Source organism: Streptopelia decaocto, assembly GCF_964273445.1.
Source record: "Streptopelia decaocto genome assembly, chromosome: 13".
Taxonomy (NCBI): domain Eukaryota; kingdom Metazoa; phylum Chordata; class Aves; order Columbiformes; family Columbidae; genus Streptopelia; species Streptopelia decaocto.
The window spans coordinates 695,526-713,053 of NC_138668.1; the positions used below are offsets into that span (position 1 = coordinate 695,526).

The 17,528-nt window shown below is 44.5% G+C and overlaps 1 protein-coding gene across 10 annotated transcripts in view; it reads left to right on the forward strand.

Moving 5' to 3' along the window:
- The window catches only part of TRRAP (transformation/transcription domain associated protein), a 71,021-nt gene extending 54,116 nt beyond the window's left edge, over positions 1 to 16,905 (forward strand). For all 10 annotated transcript variants that reach the window (XM_082064061.1, XM_082064064.1, XM_082064067.1 and 7 more), the window contains 11 exons: positions 581 to 782; positions 1,860 to 2,024; positions 3,906 to 3,996; positions 5,360 to 5,559; positions 6,323 to 6,584; positions 9,742 to 9,967; positions 10,548 to 10,765; positions 12,083 to 12,267; positions 12,964 to 13,167; positions 14,049 to 14,243; positions 15,671 to 16,905. In XM_082064061.1, the coding sequence (XP_081920187.1) occupies positions 581 to 782; positions 1,860 to 2,024; positions 3,906 to 3,996; positions 5,360 to 5,559; positions 6,323 to 6,584; positions 9,742 to 9,967; positions 10,548 to 10,765; positions 12,083 to 12,267; positions 12,964 to 13,167; positions 14,049 to 14,243; positions 15,671 to 15,955 (2,233 nt within the window). In that variant the 3' untranslated portion in view covers positions 15,956 to 16,905. The remainder of the gene's footprint in view (positions 1 to 580; positions 783 to 1,859; positions 2,025 to 3,905; positions 3,997 to 5,359; positions 5,560 to 6,322; positions 6,585 to 9,741; positions 9,968 to 10,547; positions 10,766 to 12,082; positions 12,268 to 12,963; positions 13,168 to 14,048; positions 14,244 to 15,670) is intronic.
- Positions 16,906 to 17,528: the final 623 nt, after the last annotated feature.

Below are 17,528 nucleotides of genomic sequence, written 5' to 3' on the forward strand. Positions count from 1 at the left end.
TCTGGTTACCAAGAACTGTGAGATGAACCTTAATATTGCTTCCATTTTCCTGCTGAAAAATAAACTGTTAAAGCTGTGGGGATGAGGAACCAGCTTCTTCCAGATACTGTTGGCGGCAGATTTTTTCATGACTTTGGGAGAACAGTCCTTCAAAAGACAGCAGATGGAACACTTGCCCAGTGTCACTTTTGCTTCCTCCCTTTTCTGCTCAGCAGGGAAGCACTTTTTACTGCATTTGCTTCTGCTGTTCTTGTGTTCCGTGTGTTCTTTATCGCAGTGTCCTCCCTGCGCTGCACTTGCAGCGTGCTGGAAGGTGTTTTTAGGGGGTTTTTCAGGGAGAATCTGGAGATCTTGGACATTTACACAGTTGTTCCCATTATGAAGCATTTGGTTTCATGGGTGCTGATCTTAAGGAAAACTAAGACGAAACCATCACAAGAGGCCTTTCTGGAGAACTTAGTGGAAGAATGCCATTGAGTATTAAGAAAGTAATTGAGTGCCCTGTCAGAAATGTGACTCTCAAATAATTTAGTAACTTTTTGTTAGTGTAAGAGTAATATTTCTCCCGGTCGCAATGCAGGTCTGAAGAAGCAAACAAAGCGTTTTCCGCAGCGGTGCAGATGCACGACGTGCTGGTGAAAGCGTGGGCCATGTGGGGCGATTACCTGGAGAACATCTTTGTGAAGGAGCGGCAGCTGCACCTGGGAGTCTCCGCCATCACCTGCTACCTGCACGCCTGTCGCCACCAGAACGAGAGCAAGTCCAGGAAGTACCTGGCAAAGGTAACGTCTCCGTGTTGAAAGAGAACTGGAGCTCCACTGCTGCAGAAAGGGCTGGGATGATACCCAGTGCCCAAACCGGTGCAGTGAGAGAAATGGCAGTGACTGATGGAAAACTGCGATGTGGGTGGAGGTTTGCATATGGTTACGTGTAACGCGTCGGGGAGTTTTCTGTAGGTTTGGAACCTCTTTGTGGGAGAAAAGGGGTCAAACCCCATCCAGCTCTCGTACTGCATGGTGCAGGGAAATAGCTGCAGGAAGGTGTCGCATCCTTTGGTGCTTTAACATAATTTGATGTCTGTTTATCATTACTATGGATAATTCATAGTAACTTTTACTTCAGTATTGTATTATATTCCAAATGAGCCTTTTCTGTAAATTTTTACTCTAATTCAGGAGAATTTCAGCCAAAGCTCTTTGTTTTATGTATTTGTCAGTTTGGGGATATTTACTTTAATCTCTCTCATGATGAAAGTTTAAAATGATAGCAGACTCTGCAGTACAATCTATTTTGAATATGAAACACAGCAAACATTTTTGTAGATGAAAGGTGGTGTCCATAGCGCTCTAAAGTGTATTGTTACCCTTGTCTGCTTGCGAAACCCTTAGTCATTTTAAGTCAGCACTTAATAGATTTGCATTTAAATAATTGTAGAAAAGATATAATTGGGGTGGACAGTTAAAATAATGAAAAACACTCAAAGAAATACTCAAGTTCTTGCGTCAGAGTTAATTATCTGCATAGCAGACTTTAGGTTCTACAAACATGCCTCATTTTCCACCCACCCCCCAACCAAAACCTTGAAGAATTTGTGGAATGCTTTTATGTTCACTGCCTTTCTTCTGGCTTCTTTCCTAGCAAGTACTAAAGTTAGATTTATTTCTTACATCCTTTAAATATGATTTTTAAGGGAAGGAATGGCGTTGGCTGGGCATAGCGAATGTAAGTTCCTGTGTCAGAGGCAACTTGAGCATGTGCAAGGACTCCACTACCGTATTAATAAAACACCTGCGATGTTTGTGCATCGTACTGATGTGTCTTGAATGTAAGGCCTGAGATGTGCTCTTGATTCTCCTCAGGTGCTTTGGCTGCTGAGTTTCGATGACGACAAGAACACGCTGGCCGACGCGGTGGACAAGTACTGCATCGGCGTGCCCCCCATCCAGTGGCTGGCCTGGATCCCGCAGCTGCTGACGTGCCTGGTGGGCTCGGAGGGCAAGCTGCTGCTCAACCTCATCAGCCAGGTGCGCGGCGGGCGCTCCTGCTCCGCTGCCTCTAAGCTTTGTTTCCAAAATGAGCCACCAATATTTTTCAAAGCAAATTAAGAAAAATACTATTGATTGCAGCTGTTGAGGAGTTTAAAAATGATAAGTAGAATATTTTAAATTTCAAAGTGAGCGTTGCTTAATGAGATTAAATCCAGTGAAATTGTGTGCCATATGTGCATGGGGTGTTATAGCTTTCCCTCTGGAATTCTGTGTATCACATATTTATGAACATTATAGAACACATTTAGAAATATATAGTTAAAGGCTTGTAATGTAGGAGTAGGGATAAATAATTGTTAGCTTTAGTGACTAAAGGGCAAACTGTTTCATTAGGGCTTTGGTTTTTATTGGACTTGATTTTAAAAAGCAGGCGCTGTCTGTCCCCATCAGGAATCTTTGCCAGGGGCTTTTTGCAGCCGGGGACAACGGCCGTGCTCGCTCATGTGGTCATTGTTCCTCTTCCCTTCCACTCCTGCATGTCGAGATGTGGACCTGATCATCTGTGTGGGTCCCGTCCAACTCGGGATGTTCTATGAGTCTGTGATATCCAGCTTCTTTTAGACTGTCCCTTTCAAATCTCTGAGAATGTGTATTTCTGCAGAGAGAGATTACGCACACGTGTTTGCTGTGTACATAAATCTAGATGAGTACGCATGTGCACTTGTATACATGTTTCCTTCCCTCTCGCTCCATAAAATTAAAATGAAACTTGGAAGAAGAGACGGAGCACCTGAGCAGCTTACCACAGCAAACTATCTGTGGCTGCGTTTCTGGTGTATATGGCTTGGTATTGGTTTAGAACAGCAGTCTGCTCATCTGTCTCCTGACAGCCGACAGCAAAAACTAATTTCAAGGAGCTGTAGACAGTTTCCATTTGTTGAGGTCTGTATAGGGTTTTTAGAAATGACTGCACGCTTGGCAGTCCTGCTGTCCTTGGGGCCCAAGCTCATTGGGAGCACAGATAGTTTTGTTTATCTTGCCTTTAAACTTCAAGTCCATGAAGGAATATGAAAGAAAAACCCATGACATTTTCTGTGTTACTAATTTAGAACTTCAATGTGCAGAAGTACTAGAACCTACACCTTACAATTCTCCTCAGATAATTTACTCTTGACTTGCAGCATGAAGCTTATGTGTCAGGCCAGTAATCTGCCGGAAATGTCACATTACTGAGCACTGAGGTGCCACTGCAGAATCTCTGCTGCTTGCCATCCCCCTTTGGGTGGAGGAAGAATCAATGCTTTAGTGAACTTGTGGCTGCAGAAGCCTCCGATCACGTCTGAGATGTGCTCTATCCTGGTGGTACTTAGACACGTGGTTTCTGTAGTAGATACTGAGATGTGCAGATTTTAAAGGGGATGCTGAATGTTAATATCTCTCTTTTCTTTTTGGGGTGAAATTGGTGTCCTCTTACAGTAAGTGCCACATTTAGGAGTAAAGTTACTCTCTAATGGGCCTTCTTATCAATCTGGCGGGGCTCGCTGGGAGCTGTGGCCTCATTGACAGCCCAGCCGCTGTCGTCATGTCCATTTTCTGCCGTTCTGTGCGTGAGTAAGATCCTGGAGCCTGCCCAGCGGGTCCTCTGGCATTATGCTGCTGTCAGGTTTATTAGGCAATATGCTCTGGAAGCCCTAATTAGTTAATGCCTTAGCAGTGTGCGCAGGGAGTTACCATTTAATCCTCTTCGGGTTTCTGTTACTGAAGGAATCCTTAATTTCTTAGTTTTCCGTAAGCTGTTCTGTAGCACAGGGAGCTGGTTATTACTGAACCGCACTCATTTCCAAAGGGGCGCCGTGTGTGCGGCTCTGACCCGCGGTCGGGTTCCGTCCTGAGGGCCGTGTCCGTGTGTCTCCGCAGGTGGGCAGAGTGTATCCCCAGGCCGTGTACTTCCCCATCAGGACCCTGTACCTGACGCTGAAGATCGAGCAGCGGGAGCGCTACAAGAGCGGTGAGCGTCTGCCCAGCCGCGCCTCGGGCTCTTTGGCACTTGGGCTTTCACCTCATTTTACTGGGAACACGGTGTCTCTAGAAATCGTACCAACTTATCGAGGCCAAGGAAAGAAATATTGATAAACTTCGTTTTCATTTGTCTGTTCCTATGAAATCAGATCTACAGATGGCTTAAGCTGTCTTGCATGAAATATTCACCAATAGTTTATTCTCCTTCATTCTTATATCACCTTATTTATTGAGAATCACATGTTCTTTACTGGATTTTCACCTTTAAAAATTGGTGGGGAGGTAGAAAATTCCTGGATTACCGATACAGAAGAGCATCATAGTGTTCTAAGATGTTCCAGTCTAATTTGGATTAAAAGCACAAATCGTGGGATATTCAATTTCTTTCCAAGGCTGTCAAACTTTTAAAAATAATTTAACACAAGGTGAATACTCTGTACTTCTCCACAATAACTTCTTATGGTGAATTTTCAAGTAAGTAAAATCCTATTTAGAATTGTTATGTCAATGATTCCCCAGAGTTAAATTCTGCTTTTGTCGTGTGTAATTTCCGGGGAGTCCCAGGAGAGCAGCTTGGAGAGCTCCACCCGAGCCGTGTTAAAGGGTGTTGTGAAAAACGTGCAGCCCCCTCGGAGCTGGTCCAGAGCACAGTGATGGACGGGACGGGACGCTCCTTCGGAGGAGCAGGAGGTGCCCGTGTACCCCAGCACTGCACTGCGCTCACGTCCAGTGACGGGGGTTTCTGTGCCGAATTCGTGATGTTGCCACATGCGCGTTTAGAGAGAACCAGAAGAAGGTTTTCCTGCGGGTTGTGCCGCAGTCGGCTCCCGTTGCTGGTTGCGGCGTGAGGCAGGGGGTGTCCTCCGAGAGCACAACTCGGCTGGGTCACCCAGGAGCTTGCACTGAAGTGACACCCAGCCGTGACGTGTGTGTTGCACCAGCACGCTCATCCTGCAGTCAGGTGTGAAAGGTCTCCCCAAAAGGAGGGGAGCAAAGCCCCCATGATGTAGATAATTTGATCCTGTGTTGAACCATGTCAGCTCCTTCTGGAGCGTGGTTTGGTGGTGTGAAAGCCGAGGCTACGCCTCCCGCGTGTTTGTACACAGTGTTTCTGTTGCTCTGAGTTTGAAGTCTGGACCCCTGAACAGCATTCGGAGCAGAATGTTTGCTTTCAAAAAAATAATTCTTTCTAAACCACACAATTTTCCTCAATTGTTTTGAAATTCAGTAGGTAAAACATGATTAATACTTAAAGCAAATCCAGAGCAAATTCTTGGATCAATTTATTTCGTGCAGGCATCTCCCAAGTTGCTGAAAGGTGATTCTGATACTTTTAAATGTCCCCGTTGCAGACTCGGGGCAGCAGCAGCCGAGCTCGGTTGGCAGCCAGTCGCACTCCGCATCAGACCCCGGGCCCATCAGGGCCACCGCGCCCATGTGGCGCTGCAGCAGGATCATGCACATGCAGCGGGAGCTGCACCCGACGCTCCTGTCCTCGCTGGAGGGCATCGTGGACCAGATGGTCTGGTTCAGGGAGAACTGGCACGAAGAGGTACTTGACTTGAATACACCTTCATATGTATAATACGTATCGTCCGAGGAAACGTTAACTGCAAAATATTTATCTAGAATGATTTTTAAATATTAAAACATAGCTATTTGTTTTGATTGGTAAACTAATTTATTTGTAGAACTGATTGTGCTGATTGGAGTTTTAAGGAGCTTGGTTATTTCTAGAAGAAATACAGAGGTTTCCCAAAACGATCAGTTTGATGAAGGCCTCGAGGCTATCAGCTGTTGCTTGTACTAACTGAACACGGATGTTGTTGCACTGCGTTTCAGAGGCCGTTTCCTTGGCCTGGTGTCCGTGACAGGCGGTGGTTGTGCTCTGAGGTTGGAGTTGCACCGGAGCAGATGGACGTGCCACTCCACTTCGGTTCTAATACCTGCCTCTTGAATCTCAGGCTGTTCTGTTCTGTCTACCTGGAACAGTGTGTGTTTGAAGAAGGATTCCTCATATCACACAATTTTCTGATATATCATAAAATATGAAATCTAGAACTTAGCTATGGTCTAAAGAGCACGGTGCACTTCGATGCAGCTTTTCCACTGCTCCCTCTGGTCACTTGCAGGCCAAGAGGAGTCAGGACTGTCATTGTGACCGAGCCTCTGATGCGCTTTAAAAATACAGTTTTAAATAAATATTTCAGAGAGGATAAATTTCCTATATAAAATGCAGGGGAGGAATAAATACTTGGTGTCACATCAGAAGGCCTAATCTTGCTGACTGTTTTGTGTCTTTTTTAAATCCTCAGGTTCTTAGGCAGCTGCAGCAGGGCTTGGCAAAGTGCTATTCAGTTGCCTTTGAGAAAAGTGGAGCCGTTTCAGATGCCAAGATCACTCCCCATACGCTGAACTTTGTCAAGAAGCTGGTCAGCACGTTCGGCGTGGGGCTCGAGAACGTCTCCAACGTGTCCACCATGTTTTCCAGCGCAGCCTCCGAGTCCCTGGCTCGGAGAGCACAGGCCACGGCTCAGGATCCCGTCTTCCAGAAGATGAAAGGGCAGTTCACCACAGGTAAGTGTTGAAAAGGATTTTTAAGTGTTACTTTTAATCTTCAGAGAAAGTTCCTCCCTTAAGCTCAGCTGTGAAAACATTCTGCTTTTTCATTCTTCTTCCAATATTTTTCCTGAGAGAAATTTCAGAAAATAGCACCTTTCTGTCATTCACCACACCTGAAATCGTTTGTTCCAGTCTTGTGTGGAGTAGTAAAGATAATTCAAGTGAAGAAGAGACCTTGCTATAGAGAATGAGTATATCGTTGTCGTTTTATTCCCTAAAACTGTGGTCAGATCACATGTGTTTAACGATAAATTAGATTACTTCACTGTAACAGTTTTGCAAATTGCATGGAGCCGCCGGGCGCAGATGAGGGGCCGTCGTGACCCCTGTCCTGTGGTGCTGCCAGATTTCATGAAATATCCACCCACAACTCCAAACCGAAATATGGTGTCAAGTCTTTCAAAACAGTCTACTTCTGATGAACAGGATTACTGTTGTGTTCTGGATAACTAGATTATAAAGATCCTATTGCATGAATTTACATCATTGTTAGGTAAATCGAATCAATAACTTTATTCAGATCTAATAAAAAAGATACTTAAGGGAAGTAGCTTCTTTCCCTGATTTGTTTTCTGTTCCGGTGGAGCTGCATGTTGAAGTATCTCACGTTGATTTGAAATTCTGAGGAGAGCTTGTGCACAGCAGAGCAGGTTGTTGCTGCGTGTTCTGCAAAGTGTCAGTGTCACGCAGGTTGTACAGCAGAAGGTGACATTGAGGGGCAGAAGGTGACATTGAGGGGCATCAGTGCGTGGATTGTCAGGATTTTGAGGTTTGCATGTATCTGTCTGAACTACATCAGCTTTTCCTTAAGGTTAACTGTAGAATTAGAGGAGAAGGAATAACTGAGTGTAGGTGGGTGGTGGCATGGTGGGGTGGGTGGGTTGGTTGGTTGGTTTTAACCGAATAATTCAAACTCGGTAGTTGTTCAGAACTGGACAGCCAGAATGTTTGTGGAGAGCTGGGGTTTCCTCCTTGTCTGATGTGCTGTTCCGTTCACCCTGCTGGGACCGGCTTAGATGATTCTGGCATGAGTTCAAACTATCATCTGAACTTTTATAGTGACTTAACAAACATCCCCTTTCCACGTCAAGCTGGTTCCTCTGCAACAGTGAACCTGGCATTGAAAAGGTATTCTTTTTAGAATCCTAAGTTACATAAGGTTGCCTTTAAGTTAGAACTATTTGAGGTCAACACAGCTACAGAGCTTTTGCAGAGTTTAACAGGTAGACGTGTGGTGTTTTTTCAAGCATTTTACTGATCATGTGAAGACCAGTGAACCGAGGGGAATCTTGTGAAGGTAACTGGGCTGTAGATCTGAGCTGCGTATCTCGTGCCTGCGCTGGGCCTGGGTGTTTGAAGCGTGAGGCAGCGTTTGTCCTCACGCCCGTGGTGTCCCGTGTCACAGCGGCGCTGCGTGTGTGGCGGTGACGCTCAGGACCGGGTGCGTGGAGACGATGGACAGATAATGACAGCGCTGCCTCGTTTCAAAGTGTCCAAGGCGAGGAGCTGGCTTGGAGGAAACTGTTTGCTGCAGTTATTTCCAGATGAATGCTGACAGCTGTGTTTTACAGACACTTTCAACTGTTGGGTTGCATAATCTCCTCCACCACCATCTGAGTTGCCTCTCGATTCCTGTTTGGAGCCGCTGGGGACTCTCACAGCGTTTCTTACCTGCTCAATGCTTCATCTGCAGCCGTCCGCGCCGCTGGAGCTTTGATAGGTCGTCTTTTCCCATCCCAACATTAGATATTTTAAAAGCAAATTTCTCTTTGAGTTTTTTCCCGGCACTTCAAATGCACAGCTCTTGCCCATCTGTTCTTTGTTGCCTCTCTCCTGTTCTGCTAAACCTTTGACATCAAAGAGCAGGCGGGTGCTGAGAGCCGCTCCCCGTGGGAGCGCTGGGAGCTGGGGGAGCTGCCTCCATTGTTCTTGTGTGGGCAGATGACAGCTGAGTTGGGATCGTGCTGCTTTCTGCAGCCGAATGGGAACGGAAAATTCCAAAATATACCCTGAAAGGGCAAGATAATTTTCTTGAGAGTTTTGGCACCTGGCACAATGAATTCTGCACTGCAAATGGAAACTGTAATCACAGGGAGGCTTCTTCAAGTCCTGCTGTTCTCTGAAGTGTGGGCAAAGGGCAGACAGAAGAGCTCTGGTATTCATTTTCAGCTTGTCTAAGGGTTTTTAGCTCTCAGAGCGAGCACAGCAGCACTGGGCAGCTCCTTCTTTACTTCCCTTTGGAGTTTTAACTAACAGGACTTCACCCAGAAAATCCAGATCAAGAATTGCCGTCAGCATCACATTTGACCTTGGTCTGGTCTCTGCAGTGCTGGTTTCCCAAAGCTGAGGATACACCCGGGTCCTGCTCTGTGTCTCAGCTCGCTTGGCACTGACATTTTTCATGTTTGTTGGTGCTTCCCAAAGTTCTTGTGAGAAAGTACAGAGTTTACAAATGTCTGAATCACCATGTCAAAAGCAAGACAGGTCTTCTCTTGGAGAATGCCTGGATCTTCTTCAGTACCACGTGTGTGAAGGATTTGAACTGCTCTGCAAAGCCAAGCTTACCTTTCAGCCCTGAGTGGCATCTGACATGATGGGAGTCCAGGCTTTGTAGGTGCAGATCTTTGGGTTGTGAACTCTCAGTGTAATCAGACTTTGTTTATGGTCAGAAGCATCTTTACAATCTTGCAGATGAACTATTGCTTGCTCTAAAAGCTTGAGTTGCCTGTCAGTTTTCACTGATTGGAGCTGTTTTCTGCCAGTTGATTAGAAGGCTTTTGTTGGTTGGTAAGTCTTGCTTTGAAGGTGTGGGTTTGGTCGGGTGTTCTGTTTGTTTTGTTTGGGGGGTTTTGTGTGCGGTTTTCTTTGTTTTCTTCCTTTTTTTGTCCGTTCAGTGTCTGGGGACAGGGCGACACTTCTCTGCGCCACTGCAGAGCAGCTGCCGTGCTCCGGGCGGGACTCCTCAAAGCATTGTGCTTGAGGGCGCGTGGCTCAAAGAGCCTCTTTGAAAGTGCAAACTTCAGACACTCCATAGCTAAATACACTATAGCCAATTGGAGACACTCAGGATGTAGAGAGATATATATATATATATTTCTTTTTTCTCTTTTAGACTTTGACTTCAGTGTACCAGGGTCAATGAAACTTCACAATCTTATATCTAAACTGAAGAAGTGGATCAAAATTCTGGAGGCAAAAACCAAACAGCTACCGAAGTTCTTCCTCATAGAGGAAAAGTGCCGCTTTCTGAGCAATTTTTCAGCTCAAACTGCAGAAGTAGAGATACCCGGAGAATTCCTTATGCCAAAGCCAACACATTACTACATCAAGATCGCAAGGTAACCGGAAACACCCTGGGGTGGTTGTCATTCTGCAAACAGAGAGAAAATGAAAACCTCCCGCATCCATCCATCCATCCGCTCCGTAAAAGCAGATGTTGTGTACACTTCACATATTTAAATTGCATATATGGAGACGTACTTTGGTATATGCCTTTATTTTTTTATTTCCTCCTCCTCCGGTAATTGTACATTGCCTGAGCAACCGTGCTGTTATATGAAGAGTATATTGGGTTTTCTGTTGCTATAAGTTGAGATTAGTTCTCCTGTTGTAGTCAATAGTGGTACCAATCTTCAAAATGGTGATAAAGGCCTGACCTAATGATTAATGTTGTGCAAGAACTATGTTTGCTTAGAAACAAATAAACAGAATCAAACAGAATAGCTTTTTGACTACAAAATAGAAACCATGTGCTTGCTGGGTAGGAGTTGTACCTGGTAATACTGTCGTGCTGGTTTTGTTGTTGTTTGGACGTTTTGGGTTGTTGGTTGGTTGTGGTTGTCTGTTTTGCTCTTACGTCAGGATTTGATACCAGAGCAGGTTAGCTCAGGTGCTTTGGTCCCCTTGTCTTCCTCCCAGGTTTATGCCCAGAGTGGAGATCGTTCAGAAGCACAACACGGCGGCCAGGCGGCTGTACATCCGGGGCCACAACGGCAAGATCTACCCCTACCTGGTCATGAACGACGCGTGTCTGACGGAGTCGCGCAGGGAGGAGCGGGTGCTGCAGCTGCTGCGCCTGCTCAACCCCTGCCTGGAGAAGAGGAAGGAGACCACAAAGAGACATTTGTTCTTTACAGGTACTCAAAAGAGACATTTTAGATTCTTTTTAAATACGTGTTGTACTCAAAGATGAGAATTGCTAAAGTTTTTGAAAGCTACTAATCACCGATGCTGAAGTTGTGGAGCATCCAGAAGGTAAATCACATCTGTCTGGGTACTGCGTCTTTTCTGGCGTGGCAGCACCTCTGAAGCAGCCGATTGCATGTGATCTGAGGCTGTTTTTAGGAGAGGTGACACAAATCACTTATGGTATGAAGTTCAGTTGTGAATAACATAAGGCAGAGGATGCACAGAAATATATCCTCTGTATAACATGATTAGTAAGGTCACATGTTTTCCTTTAAAGAGTGGTTTTTCAGCTCTGGTGTTTTTGGGGGGGAATTCTGTACCTTGTGGTTTGATACTATTTGAAAGAACCTAAAGAGCATTCATTCTCTGCTGCCAGAGGTTAATGGGAGCAGAGCAGAAGAAACAGCTCATTAGCAGCCTGTCCTTCTGCAGAATGTATTCTGAAGAAATCGCATCAAACAACTTAAATGCGTTTGAGCGACTTTTCCCTGTATTTCTGAGGTGAATCGTTGTTGCTCCTGCGCGAGCTGAGCAGAGGACGGTTCTGGTGTGGCCGCGGCCTCTGTCCCAGTGTCTGCGGAGCGGCCGTGCAGGGGCCGGGGTGACCCTGGTGTACGTGGAGGTGGGGACGTATGGAACACTCGGGACGATCCAACAGCTCTTGAGCACCATCACACTGCAAACAGGGTTTCTGCCAGTTCACCACTCAGCACGGAAAAGCTCAGTGGTTTAAGTTTTATTACTACTGAATACTTCCTTGTGTCTTCCCAATATTATTTTCAAATAGTGTCATTTAAATGCATATTCCTCAACTATATTAAGATTTTTTTCCTCCAGTTTTTCACTTTAAATATGCTGTGGAGTTCAGTAGTTTTGCTCTTCAGAGTCATTTTTATTGATGTAATGTCATGTAATCAGATACTACAAACCAGTTTGCATCCGAACAAAATATTACCCTCTTTTCTGCAGATAAAGAAAAGTAGGAAGTATAACGACTTCTCGGGGCTTTTTTGCTAAGAGAATGGAGATGTTTCTGTTGAGGTTAAAAAATCGCTGTCATACTTGCTTTCTTTTTAACTGAGCTTGTGAATTAGTTATGAGCGTAGTAATAAGAATTTTCTCTTGGTACACTTTGGTTGCTTATCACAGTCGTATTTCAAGGGCTGATACTTGCATGCTAGTTCTCTGTTGTATCTGGGCTATGGTTTAACAGTGTCCCTTGTTCTGCTCTGTCTGTGCACCCCGCGCCCCGTCCCCGCCCCCAGTGCCCCGCGTTGTGGCGGTTTCCCCGCAGATGCGCCTGGTGGAGGACAACCCCTCCTCGCTGTCGCTGGTGGAGATCTACAAGCAGCGCTGTGCCAAGAAGGGCATTGAGCACGACAACCCCATTTCTCGCTACTACGACCGGCTGGCGACGGTGCAGGCGCGGGGCACGCAGGCCAGCCATCAGGTAGGAGCGCGCAGCGGGGCTTTGCTTCTGGACCCTACCGGGCCAGTCCTCCCCCAGCCTGGCCCTGCGCCTCTCATTTGATGTGAGACACGTATTTTGCAGAGGGGGTATTTTGGGGTTTTTGTGTGGGTTTGGTTTTGCTCAATGTTTTCTTGGGAACTCTTACATCTCCTTGGTGTTTTAGATTATCTTGGAAAGCTAAAAATAACCTGTATTGGTTTTACTGTGGGCTTTTTGAGTAACTGCACCTGCAAACAGACAAGGCACTGATTGCTTTTTGGCCACTCCAGATAGTGCTTTGAAAATAATTAATTGATAACAGGAGAAACAACATTTCACATCTGTTTTCTTCTAAATCTTGAATAGGAGATATTTCAGATCAGGTTATACAATGTTCCAGTCACAGGTTTTCTGACGGGCCTGTTTGCAGTTCTCATGCTTACATGGTTTTATTAAGAATCTAGTCTTTTCATATAAAAATACTTTCTAGCTGTGCAGGGGATGGGCTAACAACTATTATGTGTGTTTTGCCAAAGACGTCAGGAAACAATGTAGGAGTGAAAGCGTCGCAGGTTCAGGATGCTTGTCCTAAAGCGGGCCGCAGCAGCTGAGAGGTCTGCAGCTGATTTGGCAGAGCTGTGTGTCGCTGGGAAGCGCATTCAGAGTGACCGTTCTGCTCCCGTTGCTCACACGTAGGTTCTCAGAGATATACTCAAGGAGGTGCAGAGTAACATGGTGCCGCGCAGCATGCTGAAGGAGTGGGCTTTGCATACGTTCCCCAATGCCACGGATTACTGGACCTTCCGGAAGATGTTCACCATCCAGTTGGCCTTAATCGGCTTCGCAGAATTCATCTTTCATTTAAACAGACTCAACCCTGAAATGCTGCAGATTGCCCAGGTAGGATTTAGTTTGTTCTAGGTGCGTACTGGCATCTGTCACCAATGGAAATTTGACTGTACTTTTGAAATGAGTCAAAACGGTAATTCGGCGTACATAATGAACAGAGCATTTCAGCAGGCTCTTCATTCTATGTGACTGATTGCACATCGTGGAGGTAGTCATTTAAACTGCAGTCCCTGCGGACGTCAGCTCGAGCTTCTGGGGTAGGAATTTAGAACTTTGTCTGCAAAATAGTTCTTAGATTTTGGAATCGTTCGTATAAATGACTGATAGGTCTCTCTTTAGTCCTTCTTTGAATATATCTGTGTCAAACAGATTTAAAACAAATTAGAACTTCATTTTCGTAAAGGGAAATACCCTTGTTCAAATGCTGTTCCCTTTTCAGCATTGTCGTCACGTCAAGCTACAACTCCTATTAATAGTGATTTTTCTGTTTAACATTTAAAATGAGGTTTGCCACCTTAGCAGGGCAGAGGTGGTATATATTAAAGTCTTAATGCCATTTTAATGCATGGAGGGCTGTACTTCATATAGCGATTAGGATTCTTTAGTCCCTCTAGATAAGTCTTCAGCTGCTTACCCAGAGTGGGCAGAGATCTGTCTGTTTGCATGATCCGTATAGACCATGCTACACAAGAATCTGTTCCTTAAGTTTGATATTGCAATAATTCGTATTTAGTAAGGGGGTTTGGACGCAGTTTTTGGGAGAACACCCGGCTTTGTGCATGACTTCAATGTTAACGTTTTTACTCAAAAAAATGTTTGGCGGAAGGAGTAAAAAGCTGATGGAGTACTATCGGTGCTCTGAGTATGAACAGTGAACAAAAACCCAACCTCTTTTATTTTCATTAATGAAAAACGGTTCCTTTTAACCCCAGGATACTGGCAAGCTGAACGTCGCGTACTTTCGCTTTGACATTAACGATGCTACCGGGGATCTGGATGCCAATCGCCCGGTTCCGTTCCGGCTCACCCCGAACATCTCGGAGTTCCTGACCACCATCGGGGTGTCCGGGCCCCTGACCGCCTCCATGATCGCGGTGGCTCGCTGCTTCGCTCAGCCCAACTTCAAGGTTTGCTTATCTCTCGAAAGGTTGTTTGCAGGCTTGTGAAATCTGACATTTGAGAAACTAAGCAGCACTTTCTTGGTTAAGGCCACGACAGAACCCAGCTGGAACGTTTGCAGTTTGCCTTTTGGGAAAGAACTGAAGGAAGATGGGTGTAATTCAATTTTTTGTCCAAACGTGTGTACTCGGGCTGAGTGTTTCAGTGCTCGAGCCTCCAATCATTACAAATTCTGGCAGTGGGAAATAGTAGAACGACAAATGCAACATCATCTAGAATCTTCATAATAATCTGTGACTAGAAATGCATCTTGGCCCTTTGTTAGCAGAATAGAATGCTGAAGATATGCTGTTGCTTTGATGGATTCTGGCTCTTAGCGTAGTTTTCTAAAGGAATTGTCTACCTTCCTTTTAAATTCTAAGGCTTTCCAAAAATGAGGCATCTTGCACTTAAGCAAGTGATTTGCACCAGAAAGACATTGCACATAACGTACCGGGGCTGCGGTGTGAGCCAGTTCCTTTTCAAAGCATGGAGAATATCCTGGAGTGATTTTCTCTTTATCTATCACACAGAAAGCTGTGTTAGACTATTCTTTAATGAAGTATCATCTTCCCTTATGAAGCCGTGCATAGACATGCAAATGGATTTGCTGACATCACCTGGCGTTTCAAAATCTGAACGACGTATGCCCAGTGTGGCACATATTTAATAAGTGTTTATGTATGTTGGCCTCATACTTAGATGTGTTATAAGATGTTTTATTTTTTATGTTCAAATGTTGAATTTGACCCGGACTGGGTGTCTAAAAGTTTGTTCTAGAAGGTCAAGGCTGCTGGAGCTGCCAGAATAGTGTCAGTAACATAACTCAGTGATGAGAAAAAACAGGAAACCGTTTGTTGCAGGCATTGCTTATTCATCCAAGGATAGAACTGGCCTATATTTTCGTATGTATGTATATATATTACATACATATGTATGTATGTTGCAGTCTTTCCCTGTTTGGCAGAAAACTGTATTCTCTGAGAGCATAATTGTTCTGAAAAAACAAAACACAACCAGAAGAACCCCAAACAAAAGAGTTTTGCAAAGCACTTTGCACAAGAGTTCTGTGAATGTGTGGGGAAAGTCGTAAACGTAGAAGAGTGCTTTAAAAATAGAATATACATGACTATTTTTCCATGAAGATCTTAATATATGTTATAGTTTATGTCATTTTTCATTTCTGTAGAAGTCATTGTGTTGTGTTTTCATGAGAGCTCTTTATGAAAAGAGAGGAAATAGTGAAGACAGTTGGACCCCACACGTTTTGAAAAGACCGAAATTGCCGAGTGGGACCAAAAGCGTCAGAATGCTGTTTGCTAACATCTACTTACAGTTCTATAATCCGTTGGTTCTTTGGATTAAATAACTAGTCTGATTGTTCTCCTTCATGTAGGTCGACGGCATCCTAAAAACCGTGCTGCGGGATGAGATAATCGCGTGGCACAAGAAGACGCAGGAGGACACGTCGTCGCCGCTGTCGGCGGCCGGGCAGCCGGAGAACATGGACAGCCAGCAGCTGGTGTCGCTGGTGCAGAAGGCCGTCACGGCCATCATGACGCGCCTGCACAACCTGGCGCAGTTCGAGGGCGGGGAGAGCAAGGTGAACACGCTGGTGGCAGCTGCCAACAGCCTGGACAACCTGTGCCGGATGGACCCTGCCTGGCACCCCTGGCTGTGACCTGACACTTCTCAATAGCTGCTTTTGCTGCTCTTTGTGGTGTGGGCCATAGATTGTGTTAAGAAAATGTGAACAACGCTTGCCAGACCGCGGTTACCGTCACACCGCGCCTGTCGGTCCTTTCAATCCTGTTTACAGTAACGTGACAATTTTAATTTCAGGAGGGGACATTTGCTCCCGTTTAAGAAATGTTGTTAAATATGCAACAGCAGCTTTCACAAATAGCTCAAAATGAAGAGAGGAAACTTAAATAGTGTACAGAGAAATCTTATTTTATGATGAGGACTATCAAACTAGCACTGTTGGATTTGGGGTCTGCCATTCTTGATAACCTGCAGTATATAAATTTTTTATACAATAGTAATTATTTAAAAAAAAAAAAAGTATTCCCAGTTACTGAATTTTGTGAAATTTTAGTTAATCACTGCCCCTTCGTTATACCAAATTGAAGGCACAAATAAATACTCTTCCTTTAAGTTTGCTGCAAATTTACATGTGCAAAGTTGGTTTGTACAGAGAATTTTGTACCAAATGTGTAGAGGTGACTTTTTGTCATCACTGGGAAAATGATGATCAAACTGTGCTTTTCTTGGAGCACGAGCTGTGTACAGTGGAAGTGGAAACCAGTGAGTATTTGCTTTAGTTGTGGACAGTGTTTGGTGGGGGGAAGCTTGTAAAAAGGATGGAACAAGTCATCCTTTGATACGTGTACCTGGCTGTAATAGATAAGAGTCAACTCTTATAAAGTTCTCTCTCTCTTTTAATGTTTAGAGTTACAACAGCTTCTTTAGCAGGAATCTGTTTCAGTGGAACTTAAGAAAATATCATTTTAATGTTTCACTCGTCGTTCTGTTGTGTTAGCAATTTTTATAAAACATCGGTGTTGAGAATGTTAAATTTGTACAGAGTGATTTTTTTCCAAAATAAATATTTTGTAAAACTCAACAGTATTTATTTTATTGAGAGTATTTTTAATACTATGGACCAAACAGAAAAGACTCCAAAGCAAGTGTAACCTTTACTAATGAAAGCAGCCTGTGTGTTAAAGGTGACGACTGTATTAATGAGATGTGGTGTCATGTTCTCATGTACAATGTTGAATTTGTTTGCAGAGGAACTGCACACAGGAGGTATGTATATGACAAGAATTTCTTCATTCAGCGTACAGTCTTTCTTCCTAGCTGGTCAATTAATGTGTTAACCGGCTGTTTTCTAGAAGTCTTGCTTTAAACAGAATAATCTATTTTGCGTCTACAAGAAACTCAGCTTTTAAGCAATTGTTCAGAAGTCAAGATGATACCTGCAGGTGAACTCTGTTAGGGGATTCTGCTCTTCCCACAGAAATGATGGTTATCTTGGTTGCCCTGCCAAAGGATGGGCTCTCTGTCTTTTAAATGTTTTATTAATAACGGGTCAAGAGGTTCTTTAGAGGTTTCAGAACAACACGAGGGGCATACTTGAAGTCAATCAGCACCGTCCAGTACTGTGCTGTCGGTCAGACCAGGGGAGTTTCTATAGACAATCTGGTGACTTTTCCTGGCTGGGTGAGCTCACCTGCACGTTATCAGAGGAA